Source organism: Panthera tigris, chromosome B1, assembly GCF_018350195.1.
Source record: "Panthera tigris isolate Pti1 chromosome B1, P.tigris_Pti1_mat1.1, whole genome shotgun sequence".
Taxonomy (NCBI): Eukaryota; Metazoa; Chordata; class Mammalia; order Carnivora; family Felidae; genus Panthera; species Panthera tigris.
In genome coordinates, this window is record NC_056663.1 from 77,432,312 (window position 1) to 77,450,584 (window position 18,273).

At 38.4% G+C, this 18,273-nt stretch overlaps 1 protein-coding gene across 23 annotated transcripts in view; it reads left to right on the plus strand.

Moving 5' to 3' along the window:
- The window catches only part of IQCM (IQ motif containing M), a 644,218-nt gene that overhangs the window by 209,298 nt on the left and 416,647 nt on the right, over positions 1 to 18,273 (plus strand). For all 23 annotated transcript variants that reach the window (XR_006216738.1, XR_006216737.1, XR_006216740.1 and 20 more), the window contains one exon: positions 9,960 to 10,015. Coding sequence is in view for 19 of the 23 variants with exons in the window: in XM_042983796.1 (XP_042839730.1) it covers positions 9,960 to 10,015 (56 nt within the window). In the remaining 4 variants the exon portion in view is untranslated. The remainder of the gene's footprint in view (positions 1 to 9,959; positions 10,016 to 18,273) is intronic.

Below are 18,273 nucleotides of genomic sequence, written 5' to 3' on the forward strand. Positions count from 1 at the left end.
ATTTGTATTTCCCTGACAAGGAGCAACATTGAGCATCTTTTCGTGTGCCTGTTGGCCATCCGGATGTCTTCTTTAGAGAAGTGTCTATTCATGTTTTCTGCCCATATCTGCACTGGATTATTTGTCTTTCGGGTATGGAGTTTGGTGAATTCTTTATGGATTTTGGATACTAGCCCTTTGTTTGATATGTCATTCCCATTCTGTTGGTTGCCTTTTAGTTTTGTTGATTGTTTCCTTTGCAGTGCAGAAGGTTTTCATCTTCATGAAGTCCCAATAGTTCATTTTCGCTTTTAATTCCCTTGCCTTTGGGTATGTGTCAAGTAAGAAATTGCTGCGGCTGAGGTCGGAGAGGTCTTTTCCTGCTTTCTCCTCTAGGGTATGATGGTTTCCTGTCTCACATTCAGGTCCTTTATCCATTTTGAGTTTAATTTGTGAATGGTGTACAAAAGTGGTCTAGTTTCATCCTTCTGCATGTTGCTGTCCAGCTCTCCCAGCACCATTTGTTAAAGAGACTGTCTTTTTTCCTTGGATGCTCTTTCCTGCTTTGTCAAAGATTAGTTGGCCAAACTTTTGTGGGTCCAATTGTGGAGTCTCTATTCTATTCCATTGGTCCATGTCTGTTTTGTGCCATTACCATGCTGTCTTGATGGTTACAGCTTTGTAGTAGAGGCTAAAGTCTGGGATTGTTATGCCTCCTGCTTTGGTCTTCTTCTTCAATATTACATTGGCTATTTGGGGTCTTTTGTGCTTCCATACAAATTTTAGGATTGCTTGTTATAGCTTTAAGAAGAATGCTGGTGCAATTTTGATTGGGATTGCATTGAAGGTGTAGATAACTTTGGGTAGTATTGACATTTTAACAATATTTGTTCTTCCAATCCATGAGCATGGGATATTTTTCCATTTCTTTATATCTTCTTCAATTTCCTTCATAAGCTTTCTATAGTTTTCAGCATACAGATCTTTTACATCTTTGGTTAGGTTTATTCCTAGGTATTTTATGCTTCTTGGTGCAATTGTGAATGGGATCACTTTCTTTATTAATCTTTCTGTTGCTTCATTATAGTGGGTAAGAATGCAACTGATTTCTGTACATTAATTTTGTATCCTGTAACTTTGCTGAATTCATGTATCAGTTCTAGCAGACTTTTGGTGGAGTCTGTCAGATTTTCCATGTATAATATCATGTCATCTGCAAAAAGCGAAAGCTTGACTTCATCTTTGCCAATTTTGATGCCTTTGATTTCCTTTTGTTGTCTGATTGCTGATGCTAGAACTTCCAACACTATGTTAAACAATAGCGGTGAGAGTGGACATCCCTGTCCTGTTCCCGATCTCAGGGGGAAAGCTCTTAGGTTTTCCCCATTGAGGATGATATTACCTGTTGGCTTTACATAAATGGTTTCTATAATGTTTAAGTATGTTCCTTCTATCCCGACGTTCTCGAGGGTTTTTATTAAGAAAGGATGCTGAATTTTGTCAAATGCTTTTTCTGCATCGATTGACAGGACCATATGGTTCTTATCTTTTCTTTTATAAATGTGATGTATCACGTTGATTGATTTGCTAATGTTGAACCAGCCCTGCAGCCCAGGAATGAATCCCACTTGATCATGGTGAATAATTCTTCTTATATGCTGTTGAATTCAATTTTCTAGTATCTTGTTGAGAATTTTTGCGTCCATAGTCATCAGGGATATTGGCCTGTAGTTCTCTTTTTTTTGCTGGGTCTCTGTCTGGTTTAGGAATCAAAGTAATGCTGGCTTCATAGAATGAGTCTGGAAGTTTTCCTTCCCTTTCTATTTTTTGGAACAGCTTGAGAAGGATAGGTATTATCTCTGCTTTAAACGTCTGGTAGAACTCCCCTGGGAAGCCATCTGGTCCTGGACTCTTATTTGTTGGGAGATTTTTGATAACTGATTCCATTTCTTTGCTGCTTATGGGTCTGTTCAAGTTTTCTATTTCTTCCTGTTTGAGTTTTGGAAGTGTGTGGGTGCTTAGGAATTTGTCCATTTCTTCCAGGTTGTCCAGTTTGTTGGCATATAATTTTTCTTAGTATTCCCTGATAATTGCTTATATTTCTGAGGGATTGGTTGTAATAATTCCATTTTCATTCATGATTTTATCTATTTGGGTCATCTCCCTTTTCTTTTTGAGAAGCTTGGCTAGAGGTTTATCAATTTTGTTTATCTTTTCAAAAAGCCAACTCTTGGTTTCATTGATTTGCTCTACAGTTTTTTTTTTAGATTCTATATTGTTTATTTCTGCTCTGATCTATTTCTGCTTTTAGATTCTATATTGTTTATTTCTCTTCTTCTGCTGGGTTTAGGGTGTCCTTGCTGTTCTGCTTCTATTTCCTTTAGGTGTGCTGTTAGATTTTGTATTGGGGATTTTTCTTGTTTCTTGAGATAGGCCTGGATTGCCATGTATTTTCCTCTCAGGACTGCCTTCACTGCATCCCAAAGCGTTTGGATTGTTGTATTTTCATTTTCGTTTGTTTCCATATATTTTTAAATTCTTCTTTAATTGCCTGGTTGACCCATCCATTCTTTAGTAGAATGTTCTTTAACCTCCATGTTTTTGGAGGTTTTCCAGACTTTTTCCTGTGGTTGATTTCAAGTTTCATAGCATTGTGGTCTGAAAGTGTGCATGGTATGATCTCAATTCTTATATACTTATGAAGGGCTGTTTTGTGACCCAGTATGTGATCTATCTTGGAGAATGTTCCATGTGCATTTGAGAAGAAAGTATAGTCTGTTGCTTTGGGATGCAGAGTTCTAAATATATCTTTCAAGTCCATCTGATCTAATGTATCATTCAGGGCCCTTGATTCTTTATTGATCCTGTGTCTAGATGATCTATCCATTGTTGTAAGTGGAGTATTAAAGTCCCCTGCAATTACCACATTCTTATCAATAATGTTGCTTATGTTTGTGGTTAATTGTTTTGTATATTTGGGGGCTCCCATATTCGGCACATAGACATTTGTAATTGTTAGCTCTTCTGATGGATAGTCCCTGTAATTATTATAAAATTCCCTTCTTCATCTCTTGTTACAGTCTTTAATTTGAAGTCTAGTTTGTCTGATATAAGTATGGCTACTACAGCTTTCTTTTGACTTTGAGTAGCATGATAGATAGTTCTCCATCCCCTCACTTTCAATCTGAAGGTGTCCTCAGGTCTAAAATGAGTCTCGTGTAGACAGCAAATAGATGGGTCTTGCTTTTTTTTATCTATTCTGATACCTATTTCCTTTGGTTGGAGCATTTAGTCCATTTACATTCAGTGTTATTATTGAAGGATATGGGTTCAGAGTCATTGTGATGTTTGTAGGTTTCATGCTTGTAGTGATGTCTCTGGTACTTTGTGGTCCTTGCAACATTTCACCCACAGAATCCCCCTTAGGACCTCTTTTAGGGCTGGTTTAACGGTTATTAATTCCTTCAGTTTTTGTGTGTTTGGGAAGACCTTTATCTGTCCTTCTATTCTGAATGACAGACTTGCTGGATAAACGGTTCTTGGCTGCATATTTTTTTTTGTTCATCACATTGAAGTATTCCTGCCATTCCTTTCTGGCCTGCCAAGTTTCAGTAGATAGGTCTGCACTAGTCTTAAGGGTCTCCCTTTGTAGGTTAGAACCTGTTTATCTCTAGCTGCTTTCAGAATTTTCTCTTTATCCTTGCATTTTGCCAGTTTCAGTATGATGATATGTCGTGCAGAAGATCAATGCAAGTTACATCTGAAGGTAGTTCTCTGTGCCTCTTGGATTTCAATTCCATTTTCCTTCCCCAGATCAGGGAAATTCTCAGCTATGATTTGTTCAAGTACGCCTTCAGTCCCTCTCTCTCTCTCTTCCTCTTCAGGAATTTCTATTATATGGATATTGTTCCATTTGATTGCATCACTTAGTTCTCTAATTCTCCTCCCATACTCTTGCATTTTTTTATCTCTTTTTTTCTCATCTTCCTCTTTTTCCATAATTTTATCTTCTAATTCACCTATTCTCTCCTCTGCCTCTTCAATCCGTGCTGTGGTCACCTCCATTTTATTTGGACCTCATTTACAGCATTTTTTAGCTCCTCATGACTATTTCTTAGTCCCTTGATCTCTGTCGCAATAGATTCTCTATACTTTTTTCAAGCCCAGCAATTAATTTATGACTATTATTCTAAATTTTTGTTCCATTATATTACTTAAATCGTTTTTGATCAGTTCGTTAGCTGTCGCTACTTCCTCCAGTTTCTTTTGAGGAGAATTCTTCCGTTTCATCATTTTGGGTATTCCCTGGGGTGGTGCAGAACTGCAGGGCACTTCCCCTGTGCTGTCTGAAGTAACTTGTGTTGGTGGGCGGGGCCGCATTCACACCCGATGTCTGTCCCCAGCCCACCACTGGGACTGCAGCCAGACTGGTGTGTACCTTATCTTCCCCTCACCCAGGGCAGGACTCACTGTGGAGTTGTGTGGCCCTTGTCTTGGCCATTTGCACACTTCCAGACTTGTGGTGCAGCTTTGATGGGATCTGGTGTATTAGCCAGGGTGGATCTGCAAGGTGCACAGGGATGGGAGGGGTAGGCTTAGCTTGCTTTGCTGCAGGTGGTCCCCTGCAGCAGCGGCCCTGGAGCACCAAGAGGGAGGCAGACCCATCAGAGGGGTGGATCCACGGAAGCACAGCATTGGGTGTTTGCACCGTGCAAGCAAGTTTGGTGACAGGAACTGGTTCCCTTTGGGATTTTGCTGGGGGGTGGGGAGAGGGAGATGGTGATTGCCAGTGCCTTTGTTGCCCTGCCAAGCTGAACTCTTTCTTCCAGGGCTCAACACCTCTCCCTCCCGGCGTCCTCTCACCCTCCCTGCTCTCTGAGCAGAGCTGTTGACCTTTAACATTCCAGATGTTAAGTCCTGCTGGCTGTCAGAACTCACGGAGTCCGGCCCCTCAGCTTTTGCAAGCCAGACTTCGGGGGTTCTGACTTGCCAGGCAGGCTGCCCCTTCCGCCCTGGCTCACTCCTGCCAGTTCGTGTAGTGTGCACCACCTCACCACCCTTCCTACCCTCTTCCATGGGCCTCTTGTCTACGCTTGGCTCCGGAGAGTCTGTTCTGCTAGTCTTCTGGTGGTTTTCTGGGTCTATATCTTTTACAAATATATTTCAACCCTCAGAGGGACTTATATTGTAATGTAAACTTCTCCATCCAGCTCCCTCCTCTCATTAGTCTTTTTATTGTCTTTCATGTTATACTTCAATTCCTGCAGTTAGAAGAATAAATTCCTATAGTTTTGATTTCTCTTGGAGATTGAAGAAACTTTATATAGTGACTGGTAAAGAAACAACCTGTGTGTTGGTGAGCTAAAGACCTTCTTCAGTCTTCCCTAATCTGAAAGTTGAGTGGCTTTTTGAGGTCATCGCCGTTATTGAGTGGCCAGCATTACCTTTGGAATCCCTCTATTTTTCTTAAGAACCGTGAAGAAAAAGCCACACCTAAGAACATCTTCCAAAATGGATGCTGCTCTTGCTGCATGAGGAGACTTTGAATATCCATGGGTTTCCTGGGCATATCACAGCTTCCTAGGGGCAGTTAGATGGCTTGAAAATCCTCCTGCGGTTTTTATGTGTTTGGGGAAGCTCTAAAATTTAATAATGCAAAGATACTGACTTGTGAAAAATCCCAGAATGATGTGTTTGGTGCCTTCTGGTTCTGCATGTGTGCAAGCTATTGACATTCCTCCCTTTACATTGCTTCTCATACAAGAAGCAGTAGCAATATAAAGGAGGAAGCTTACTGCTATTTCACAGAAGGTGCTAGTGACATGACTGACTTCTGCTGGGGAAACACAAGTGTTAATAGTCAAGCCTGGCAGGAAAAGATTTTCAGTTTATTTCACATGTTTTAATGTGTAATTGTAATTTTATATGTATATGCTATTAATGATTTTATCTTCACAATTACCTACTATTAAACATTTAACTTTACCTTTAATGGTGTGTTTATATATACTTCTGGTAGGGTCATATAACTGTTTAGAACTATGAAAATTCCTTGCTATTTAGAAAATACCCTTTAGCCACATTTGGGGTAAGTATTGGAGGTGTAATATGCCAATAATAGATTACCTTTTTATAGTAAAAATATTCTAGAATTCCACACTAATACTAGTAATATAGAAATATGTCTTAGGAGGGGTGCCTGGGTGGCTCAGTCAGTTAAGCAACTGACTTCAGCTTGTGTCATGATCTCATGGTTTGTGGGTTTGAGCCCTGCATCAGGCTCTGTGCTAACAGCTCAGAGCCTGGAGCCTGCTTGTATTCTATGTCTCCCCCTCTCTCTCTGCCCCTCCCCTGCTCATGTTCTGTCTGTCTCTTTTAAAAATAAATAAAAACATTAAAAAAAGGAATATGTCTTAGAGTTAATATGCAAAATGAAAGATTTTCTTCCATATTTCATCTGTGGTTAATCAAAAATTTAATCATTATAGTATGAGAGAAATTCTCAGAATTGTCCAAAGGAAAAAAAAAATCCAGATGAAATTTGGAAAGAAAAGAAGAATTGATGGATTAGACAGCTGCTTCTAAAAAGAAGCTGGAGGTGCAATAATATTGTGTAAATTATCAGAATTAATCTTGGTACCAGTTAAATTGTAGGATGTGAGAAAATATGTGGGGGAATGGAGTCTGAGAAGTGGTTTGGAATAAATAACACACAGGTTGTTAAAAGTTTTAAAAATTTTGACATGAGGGTTTAATAAATGACTTACATCTTATATCAAGTATTTAGAATGTAGGGTGCCTGAGTGGCTCAGTTGGTTAAGCATCTGACCTCGGCTCAGGTCATGATCTTGGTGGTTCCTGAGTTTGAGCCCTGCTTCAGGCTCCGCACTTGGGATTCTCTTTCTTTCTCCCTCTCTCTCTGCCCCTTGCTCACTTGTGCCTTGTCTCTCTCAAAAATAAAATTAAAAAAAAAATTTAGAATGTGTCACTCCAAATGCATGGTCATCTAGAGACAAAGAGCTTGAAATAGTTTAAAGAAGCAGGTCATACCTGTGGAAAAGGAAAGATTTTGATAAAGAATGGAGTTGAAACATTAAGACAGAATGGACTTGAGATTTGAATATATCTATATGTAGAACACTAATACTTATCAAAAGTCCACAGGACCTCTTAAATAGGACTGCTGCTGATTTTGCAAAATGGAGACTACCCCCCTCAAATCGGAAAAGATCCAAAACAGAAACCAGTTTTTGATAGCAAGAGATAGGATAGGAAGAGAGAGGCACAATGGAGGTTGTTAAGGCCATACAGTTGCAAGAGGGTAACTGGAAAAAAAATCAGAGACTATCTTAGTACTGAAAATCCTCAAGAATGTTTGTCTGAGACTGTTTTACTTAGCAGCCTTCAAACTTGACACCCTTCATCATGGAGAGCATGCCAATTCAGTTAGTCTGGCCAAGAAGGAAGCAGTTAAAAAAAAATCAAGTTGGCAAGCGTAAATAGTAGTATCACATACGGACAGTGTGTTCTTAGCCAAGCACATTGTTTTGTGCAAAGTATGGAATATATTGGTTAAAATTAATTTTTGTAGTCATTAGTATTTTTGTAGCCATGAATATATGTCATGGAACATCTTGAGGGCAACATTTGAAATATGTAGGTCCTGCTTCACGTTTTATGATGACCTACATGTTGCTCATAATTTTTTTAAAATTACAGTATTATTCTTGAAGATGATGTCCTACTTTGAAAATGAAAACATCATCAGGGAATTCTAAAAGTTACAAATAGTTGAGAGAGGTTACAAACTAATTTTCAAGGTGATTGTTGCATTTTAACGTAATGTTAGAAGAAAAGTTAATCTTTGATCTTAAAAAATGATTGGCATCAAATACAAAATTAACATATATAAGTCAGATGCATCTGAGAGAGTAATATGACACAGAATGAGTGTAACTGTAAAAGGGAGACTTATAATTTGTTTAAAATATTTAAAACAATCATTCTTATGTCCTAATATTGAGGGGTGTTTGCAATGCAAACACAACTTACTTTCACTTGTCTTTATGTTTTTCCTTTATAGATTTAGAGATTTTATATCTCTAAAACTTCTTTGGCTTTAGTTGTCAAATAGTGGTTAAGGACATATTTGAAACTTAAGAAGCAGAACTAAAATGAGCATTTCCTTGTGGTATCATGAGCATACCATATAACAATAGCCAAGACATTTTATGTTCCTGACTTCTTATAGAGTCTGAGGGAGAAGACAAAACCAACAATCCAAAATCCATTAATTCATTTATCAAGATTTCCTCAAATTCCTCTTATCTGAGACCACTTTTTTCCCAAAGATATTTTGTGCAAAATAATTGTCATGGCAGATTATAAAGTAGATATGCAATTCATCAATGCCTCTAGGCATAAGTTTAACCTTTGGATCACACAGAATGACCAGGGAGGGAATGGCCCAGTTATTCTTAAGTCTTATAGAATTATCTTCCTGGTTGTTCTTTCCAATGTTGACAGATAATTGAAGAATTGTCTTTAAAAAATCCACATTAAACACTCTCATGTAATTGTTGAAGAAATGCTGTTGAAACTAATCATCACAACATACTACACTTCTTTTGAAGAACTCATGGAAGAAATTTTTCACAGAAGTTAAATTTGCTTCTCTTATAGACATTGCGAATGTCAGAACTACCATGTTTTCTTCATTACTTTGTGTATTCGTTGTTTGCCAGGCCTGCCATAATAAAATACCACAGAGTGGGTAGCTTATATAATGGAAGTTAATTTTCTCACATTTCTGGAGACTAGAAGTCTAAGATCAAGATGCTGGCAGAGTTGATTTCTCCTGAGTCTTCTCTCCTTTGCTTACAGATGGCTGCTTCTTGGTGTTTCTCTGTGCACACGTGTCCCTGGCCATCTATTCCTCTTCTTATAAGGCCAACAGTTCTATTGGATTAGGGCTTCACCCTTATGACCACATTTAACCTTAATTACCCCTGAAAGACCTTACTTCCAAATATTGTCACATTGCGAATTAGGACTTCAATATATGAATTTTGGTGGAACATAACTCAGTTCATACATTTTGATAGCTAGGAAATGGAGAACAAAATCTGTGTGACAAAAATATCAGAAAATATTTGATACTATCTTTCTATCTATATTTTCCCTTTAATCTGGCTTTGTTATTTTCCTTTTTCATATGTACTATATTTTTTGTAAGCTATCTTGAATCTCTTTTATAAGACAGGGAACACATAAATAAATAAATAAATAAATAAATTCTCATCTGTAATAGATTTGTATGGATATTTTTTCACTGAAATGATTGGTAGGAACTGTATTCCTGGGTGCCAAAAGATGCTGGAGGAAGTACAATGATCATACTCCTCTGAGTATTGTCAAACAGAAAAGTACTTAGGCTGCAAAGCAGACCAAAAGTTTCTTTGAGGTCTTTAGGAATTCCAGTCCAGGAGACACAGATTCAGGAGGAACCTGAGGGAGGAGAAAGAGTATATAAAGGCAAAACCCTCAGGCTTCTATAAGTTGTTTTGAAAGAATTATGACTGGTGTAGGTAAAAATAATTAACTTTAGTCTATTTAGGGTATGTTACTATGCTAGTTGTTAGGTTGGAATTCAGTGATATAAGCTTCATTCTGAGACCTGCAACACGATGTAGCCATTTGTGCCCAGCACAGTCTAAAAGTTTATGTTCCATCCACTTGTAGTTGTTCATTTCCCCGGTGGTCTCCTGGATCCTGACATTCTAGGGCCTTTGACATTCCTGACTCCATCTTGGATGTTTCAGTTCATAGTATACTTACAAATTTACATCAGTGTTTAGGTTTGTGATATAGATTAGAATGGAATGGTTCCTTCTCCCTTTGATAATAGAACATTAGTGAAATTAGAATTTTACATTGAAGTTGTTTTCCTACTTATGTCAACTCTTCTTTCTCTATTCTAGAAAACCTTACTGAAGAAAGAGCAACAGCCTATCCAACCAGAACCAAAGCCACCCAGGTATATCTTTATGTGATAGCAGAAAAGTATAAATTAATGTGCTTGTTTTGGTTTTATCCTTACTTAGGTATCTACGTTTAAAGAAGTGCATGTGATTGAAAGCTTGAGTTTTTAACGTATATGTTTTAGTGCTTCCATTTAATTTGACTAAGGCAAGGAGAAAAAAAATCTTTTTTTTTTTGAGTATATTAATGAGCATTCAGTAGACCAGGCTGAAGCTTACTATGTAGTAGCTGAGAAAATCAGTGTAAACAATAGTATATAATGTTTCATCTATTTTGTTTATTAGAAACAGGGTACTATAATTCACTATGGTAAAAGCATGTCTTTCAATGACTCAGAGAGAGTGTTAAGATTTCTTTGCTGTTATATGTATCAAATTTGTTAACAAACTTGTGAAAAACTATTGATTTTATGAGATAGATTGGACAGTGTGAGGGAAAGAATGGATTGTGGAAAGGTAACAGTGAACGTTCTCAGAAAGGGAAGTTTCACACTTGTGCTTTCTTATTTACTGGTAATACATTCATTCATTAACCCACCAAATATTATCTAGGACTAATGAGGTGCAAAGCACTGTGCCAGGCCATCCAGATGCATATAGTAAAGGGGTACACCTTGGAGACTGAAGTTTGTCAGAAGCTACCAGTTTGGAACTCTAAGCCCCCAGTAAATACAAGTTTATTGAAATATATTATTCAGGCTACCTTCTTCTACTTTATATCCTTCTTCATTCCTCTTCTCATTTACTCAAAATATGTGGCTCTACAAGGTCCATAATTCCTCCTCCATAATTCCAAAATTCAGAAAGCTCCAGAAACTGAAAGTTGATGTCACTTAAGGTGGTACTAAAATTACTTGGTGTCAAAAACCTGACCTCAAGTGACAAGTGATTATGATTATTCGGTTTTTACTTTTCCTATTTTATGTGGATATTCACATTTTGCCTACATATTAACATTAATTACATTAGCTAATTAATATTGATGTGTTTTGTATCAGGACACTGCCTCAGACCCTGCTTGAGTGTTACATAATATATTGTAAATATACTATATTAATTTCCTAAAATTAAAAAAAATATGATTTCCAAAATATATATGACTCTAAGTTTCAAGTACTATGGAATTGCACTTATGGAAAATCTAGGCCAAATATGGCTATGAAAAATGCAATGCAATTATTTAAATATTCAGTAAACAGGGGTGCCTGGGTGGCTTAGTCGGATGAATGTCCGACTTCAGCTTAGGTCATGATCTCACAGCTTGTGAGTACAAGCCCTGCGTCAAGCTCTGTGCTGACAGCTCGGAGCCTGGAGCCTGCTTCAGATTCTGTGCCTCCCTCTCTCTCTGCCCCAACCCACTCACATTCTGTCTCTGTCTCTCTCAAAAATAAATAAACATTAAAAAATTTTTTAAATACTCAGTTAACAGCTGTCCAGTTTAAGATTGGATATTACTGGAGACCTAGTCTTATAATAAGTTTAGCCATAGCACTCAGTCTGGACTTATTATGTACTTGACTTTGTACTTTCATATAACTCCTGTTAAGAACACAATGAAGTAAGTATTTTTGTTATCACCATTTTATGGATGAGAAAAGTGAGGTTGAATATCTCATTTAGGGTCATCCAGCTAGTTGGCAATGGAGCTAGATTCAAACCTAAGTTCTTTAATTATAGACACATAGCTATGATACTATAAATTGTGCCAGAATGATCTCTGACTAAAATTTCAACCTCTGTTAAGGCAAGGATTGTTGATTCTGTTTGCACTTTTATTTAAAGCTCCTCACATAATCTCTGGAATATAGCTGAACCCAGTAAATACAATTGCATAAGTGAACAATGTCCAGAGGCAAAGGAAAAACAGATTTGTATTTTGTTTTTTTGAGAAAATTTTCTTTCAGTCTTTTATAGTTTATTCATTTAACAACAAATATTAAACACTTGCTGTTTTATGTGCTAAAGACAGCGTGAACAAGATAGACTCTTTACATCGATTTAACTTAAAGCCTAGGCATACTTTTCATTGCTGTTCACAATGGAAGTAGTTAAAAATTGGAGTTTAAGTCCCATTGAGTGATGGGGAGTTAGTGAGCACCTCATTCTTTCCATAGAAATCTTAGAAGGCAAAAACCTAAGGAGTGGAAACTGTGTCTTAGGACTAAAGGATTCACCTAAGTACTAAGGACAAAACAAATTGATTTGCCCTAATGAAAGTGTAAAATTAAGCCTTGACAAGTTCAAGATGATAAACTAGTAATTTGGCCACCAAATAGAATGAAAAAAACAAACCCAACATTCTGCCAAGGACAGTAACAGAATTCAGAATCTGTATAATGTAAAATGTTTAGTATACAACAAATAAAATACTAGACATGAAGAAACAGGAAAATCTGATTTACATCAAAGAAAAAGATATCCCAGATGTTGGAATTAATGGGCAAAGAGCTTTAAAGTAGCTATTGTTAATGTTCAAGAACTTAAAGGAAAAGATGTTCATAATAATAGAGAATGCCAGCGGGGAGAGGGCCAACATGGCGGAGAAGTAGAGGGATCCATACGTCCAGCGTCTCTCAAACAAGGAAATGTAGAAGCCAAAGGACTTTGAACACCAGAGCCTGGGAGGAAAAGAGACTGAATCTACTAGAAAGAAAATGGGAAAGCTGGAAAAAAAATAGGTGGGTAACTACCAACTGAGGGAGATAAAAAAAAAAGTCTGCATGGTCACGGAGGGGAGGGACTCCTTTCTGCAGATGGACAAAAGGAAGAGAAAGAGTGGCTAGGGGAGTGCAGGACCATAGCTGGACAGGAGAAAGACTGCAGACTGAGACTGAGAGGGATCCGGTCTCTAACTGTGGGGCTTTCTTCAGACAGGGGCTGACTCCCTGTTCCCGCACCTGGGGAGGAGGGGAGCCAGGCCTGGGTGTGGTGGTAGGTCATAGGCTCAGTATGCAGCTGGAGAAAGTGGTTCCCTCCCTGGAGGGCTGCGCGATAGTACAAAACCTGCCTGCATCTGCCACGCCTGGGCACAGTGGCTGGGCGGAGGGCACAGTCTGCAGGAGTATAAGGCGGCCGTTTGCCTGGAGTGCTGTGGGAAAAGACAAAGCCTGCCTGTGTGCGCCACCCTGGGGGCTTGCGGTGAGGGCAGCAGCTCTCAGTCTGCAATAGGAGAAGTCGGTCCTCCCTGAAATGCGGTGGCACAGACAAAGCCAGCTGGGACCACGTATCGCTGCACAGAGAGGTGCTTCCCCAGTGCCAGAGCACACAGAGTGGGACTTTGAATCCTAGCCAAACGCAGGGTCAGGGGAGTTGGTGGAGTGAGAAGGAGCTCCCTGTCTGCACCCACAACACATTGAGGAAGACTCAAATGGAGTCCACTGAGTCTGGCTCCGTGGAGAAGAGACTGGGGGAATCACCATCCCCCCCCCCACCCCACCATCACCACCACCACCGAAGTGGGGCCTCAGAGGGATCACTCCCCGGGCCCATAGTGGAGGTGGGTTCAGATTTCGCCAACACACATGCCCTTGCACTGGGTAACTGTGTATCCACCAGAGCAGCACAGACCCTGCAGATAGCCCCTCCCGACAAGTGATCAGCATTGCCTGGATTAACTCTAGGTCAATTCTGGATATATAGATATATTCTAACCCCCTCTCCCCCATTTCTCCTCCTTATCTCTTCCCTCCCCTAGGCTGGTTACTTTGGTTATTGGTCTATCTAAACAGACATATTTAATCCATTGTCTTCATACATGTTCTACACCTCCTTCTTTACACTCCTTTCTCTCTCTGTGGAATAATCAAGCCATATAGCTTCTCTATCTGGGTAATTTTATCTTCCTTTCGTTTTCCCTGCCTCCTTCTTTATTTTCCTCCCTCTGGATTAAGCCTTTTAGTCTCTCTGGCTAATCATCGTTTATTCTCCACCCCCACCCCCCTTGTCATTTCTCTCTTTGTATGTGCTCTTCCATAAGCATTACCTCCACCCTCTTCTTTACTTGTAGTCGGTGTTTATGGGTTTTTTGTTTTTAGTCTTTAAGCTTTTGTTTTTGTTTATTTGTTTGTATTTTTTGTTTGTGTGCTTGCGTGTTTTTGTCTCCTGTTTGTCTGTTTTCCTCTACAGGGCTACTCCAAGGAACAAATCAAAGCACACCTGGTGGAGGGTACAAAATATTACTATGAGCAGGGTAATAAAATAACCAAAGTCACAACAGAGAGCAAGTAACAATCCCCGAAAAAAACACCTCTTGAAGGGCCAGGCCCTGGACCATGTATAATCCTACTTTAACATGATAGTGCTTGCAGGTGCAGAGCACACAAGCTTTTAAAATGCATAAGGGACAGAAAAGTAGCCAAAATGATGAAACAGAAGAATTCTCCTCAAAAGAAACTCCAGGAAGTAGCGACAGCTAACGAATTGGTCAAAGCCGATTTAAGCAATATAATGGGACAAGAATTTAGAGCAATAGTCATAAAATCAATCGCTGGGGTTTAAAAGAGCATAGAGGACAGCAGAGAATCTATTGCTACAGAGATCAAGGGACTAAAAAACAGTCTCCATGAATTAAAAAATTCTATAAATGAGGTGAAAAGAAAATGTAGGCAGCCATAGCACGGATTGAAGAGGCAGAGGAAGGATAGGTGAATTAGAAGATAAAATTATGGAAATAGAGGAAGATGAGAAAAAGAGAAAAAAATCCAGTAGTATGAGGGGAGAATTAGAGAACTAAGTGATGTAATCAAACAGAATGAATTTCGTATCATATCAATTCCAGAAGAAGAAGAAGAGAGAGAAAGGGGCATAAAGTGTACATGAACAAATTATAGCTGAGAACTTCCCTGATCTGGGGAAGGAAACAGGCATTGAAATCCAAGAGGCACAGAGAACTCCCTTCAGATGTAACTTGCATCGATCTTCTGCACGACATATCATAGTGAAACTGGCAAAATACAAGGATAAAGAGAGAATTCTGAAAGCACCTAGGGATAAACAGGCCCTAACATACAAAGGTAGACATATAAGGGTAGTAGCAGACCTATCTACTAAAACGTGGCGGCCAGAAAGGAATGGCAGGAAATCTTCAATGTGATGAACAACAACAACAAAAAAATGCAACCAAGAATCCTGTATCCAGCAAGACTGTCATTCAGAATGGAAGGAGAGATAAAAGTTTTCCCAAGCAAACAAAAACTGAAGGAATTCATCACCACTAAACCAGCCCTACAAGAGATCCTAAGGGGGATTCTGTGAGTGAAATGATGCAAGGACCACAAAGTACCAGAGACACCACTACAAGCATGAAACCTATAGACATCACAATGATTCTAAACCCATATCTTTCAATAATAACGTTGAGTGTAAATTGACTAAATGCTCCAACCAAAAGACATAGGGTATCATAATAGATAAAAAAACAAGACTTATCTATTTGCTGTCTACAAGAGACTCAGTTTAGACCAGACGACACTTTCAGATTGAAAGTGAGGGGATGGAGAACTATCTATCATGCTACTGGAGGTTAAAAGAAAGCTGGAGTTTTACTTATATCCAACAAACTAGACTTTAAATTAAAGGCTGTAACAAGATATGAAGAAGGACATTTTATAATAATTACAGGGTCTACCCATCAGGAAGAGCTAACAATTATAAATGTCTATGCACCAAATATGGGAACCCCCAAATATATAAAACAATTACAAACATAAGCAACCTTATTGATAAGAATGTGGTAATTGCAAGAAACTTTAACACTCCACTTACAACAATGGATAGATCATGTAGACAGAGAATAAACAGGAAACAAGGGCCCTGAATGATATATTGTATCAGAGGTACTTGACAGATATATTTAGAACTCTGTATCCCAAAACAACAGAATATACTTTCTTCTCGAGTGCACATGGAACATTCTCCAAGATAGATCACATACTGGGTCACAAAACAGCCCTTCATAAGTATACAAGAATTGAGATCATACCATGCACACTTTCAGACCACAGTGCTATGAAACTTGAAATCAACCACAGGAAAAAGTCTGGAAAACCTCCAAAAGCATGGAGGTTAAAGAACACCCTCCTAAAGAATGAATGGGTCAACCAGGCAATTAGAGAAGAAACTTAAAAATATATGGAAACAAATGAAAATGAAAATACAACAATCCAAACGCTTTGGGATGCAGTGAAGGCAGTCCTGAGAGGAAAATACATTGCAATCCAGGCCTATCTCAAGAAACAAGAAAAATCCCCAATACAAAATCTAACAGCACACCTAAAGGAAATAGAAGCAGAACAGCAAAGACACCCCAAAGCCAGCAGAAGAAGAGAAATAATAAAGATCAGAGCAGAAATAAACAATATAGAATCTAAAAAAAAAACTGTAGAGCAAATCAATGAAACCAAGAGTTGGCTTTTTGAAAAGATAAACAAAATTGATAAACCTCTAGCCAAGATTCTCAAAATGAAAAGGGAGAGGACCCAAATAGATAAAATCATGAATGAAAATGGAATTATTACAACCAATCCCTCAGAAATATAAGCAATTATCAGGGAATACTATGAAAAATTACATGCCAACAACTCGATAACCTGGAAGAAATGGACAATTTCTGAAGCACCCACACACTTCCAAAACTCAAGCAGGAAGAAATAGAAAACTTGAACAGACCCATAAGCAGCAAAGAAATGGAATCAGTTATCAAAAATCTCCCAACAAATAAGAGTCCAGGACCAGATGGCTTCCCAGGGGAGTTCTACCAGACGTTTAAAGCAGAGATAATACCTATCCTTCTCAAGCTGTTCCAAAAAATAGAAAGGGAAGGAAAACTTCCAGACTCATTCTATGAAGCCAGCATTACTTTGACTCCTAAACCAGACAGAGACCCAGCAAAAAAAGAGAACTACAGGCCAATATCCCTGATGACTATGGGTGCAAAAATTCTCAACAAGATACTAGAAAATTGAATTCAACAGCATATAAGAAGAATTATTCACCATGATCAAGTGGGATTCATTCCTGGGCTGCAGGGCTGGTTCCACATTCGCAAATCAATCAACGTGATACATCACATTTATAAAAGAAAAGATAAGAACCATATGGTCCTGTCAATCGATGCAGAAAAAGCATTTGACAAAATTCAGCATCCTTTCTTAATAAAAACCCTCGAGAACGTCAGGATAGAAGGAACATACTTAAACATTATAGAAACCACTTATGTAAAGCCAACAGGTAATATCATCCTCAATGGGGAAAACCTAAGAGCTTTCCCCCTGAGATCGGGAACACGACAGCAATGTCCACTTTCACCGCCGTTGTTTAACATAGTGTTGGAAGTTCTAGCATCAGCAATCAGACAACAAAAGGAAATCAAAGGCATCAAAATTGGCAAAGATGAAGTGAAGTTTTCACTTTTTGCAGATGACATGATATTATACATGGAAAATCCGACAGACTCCACCAAAAGTCTGCTAGAACTGATACATGAATTCAGCAAAGTTTCAAGATACAAAATCAATGTATAGAAATCAGTTGCATTCTTATACACTAACAATGAAGCAACAGAAAGACAAAAAGAAACTGATCCCATTCACAATTGCACCAAGAAGCATAAAATACCTAGGAATAAACCTAAACAAAGATGTAAAACATCTGTATGCTGAAAACTATAGAAAGCTCATGAAGGAAATTGAAGAAGATGCAAAGAAATGGAAAAACTTTCTGTGCTCATGGATTGAAAGAATAAATATTGTCAAAATGTCAATATTTCCCAAAGCTATCTACATTTTCAGTGCAATCCCAATCAAAATTGCACCAACATTCTTCTTGAAGCTGAAACAAACAATACTAAAATTTTTATAGAACCACAAAAGACCCTGAATAGCTAAAGTAATATTGAATAAAAAAACCAAAGTGGGAGGCATCACAATCTCAGACTGTAGTCTGCTACAAAGCTGTAATCATCAAGACAGCACAGTATTGGCACAAAAACAGATACATAGACCAATGGAATAGAATAGAGACTCCAGAATTGGACCCACAAAAGTATGGCCACATAATCTTTGACACAGCAGGAAAGAATATCCAATGGAAAAAAGACAGTCTCTTTAACAACTGGTGCTGGGAGCGCTGGACAGCAACATGGAGAAGAATGAAACTAGACCACTTTCGTACACCATTCACAAAAATAAATTCAAAAAGGATGAAGGACCTGAATATGAGACAGGAAACTGTGAGATGCAAGAGAGAAGCATCAAAG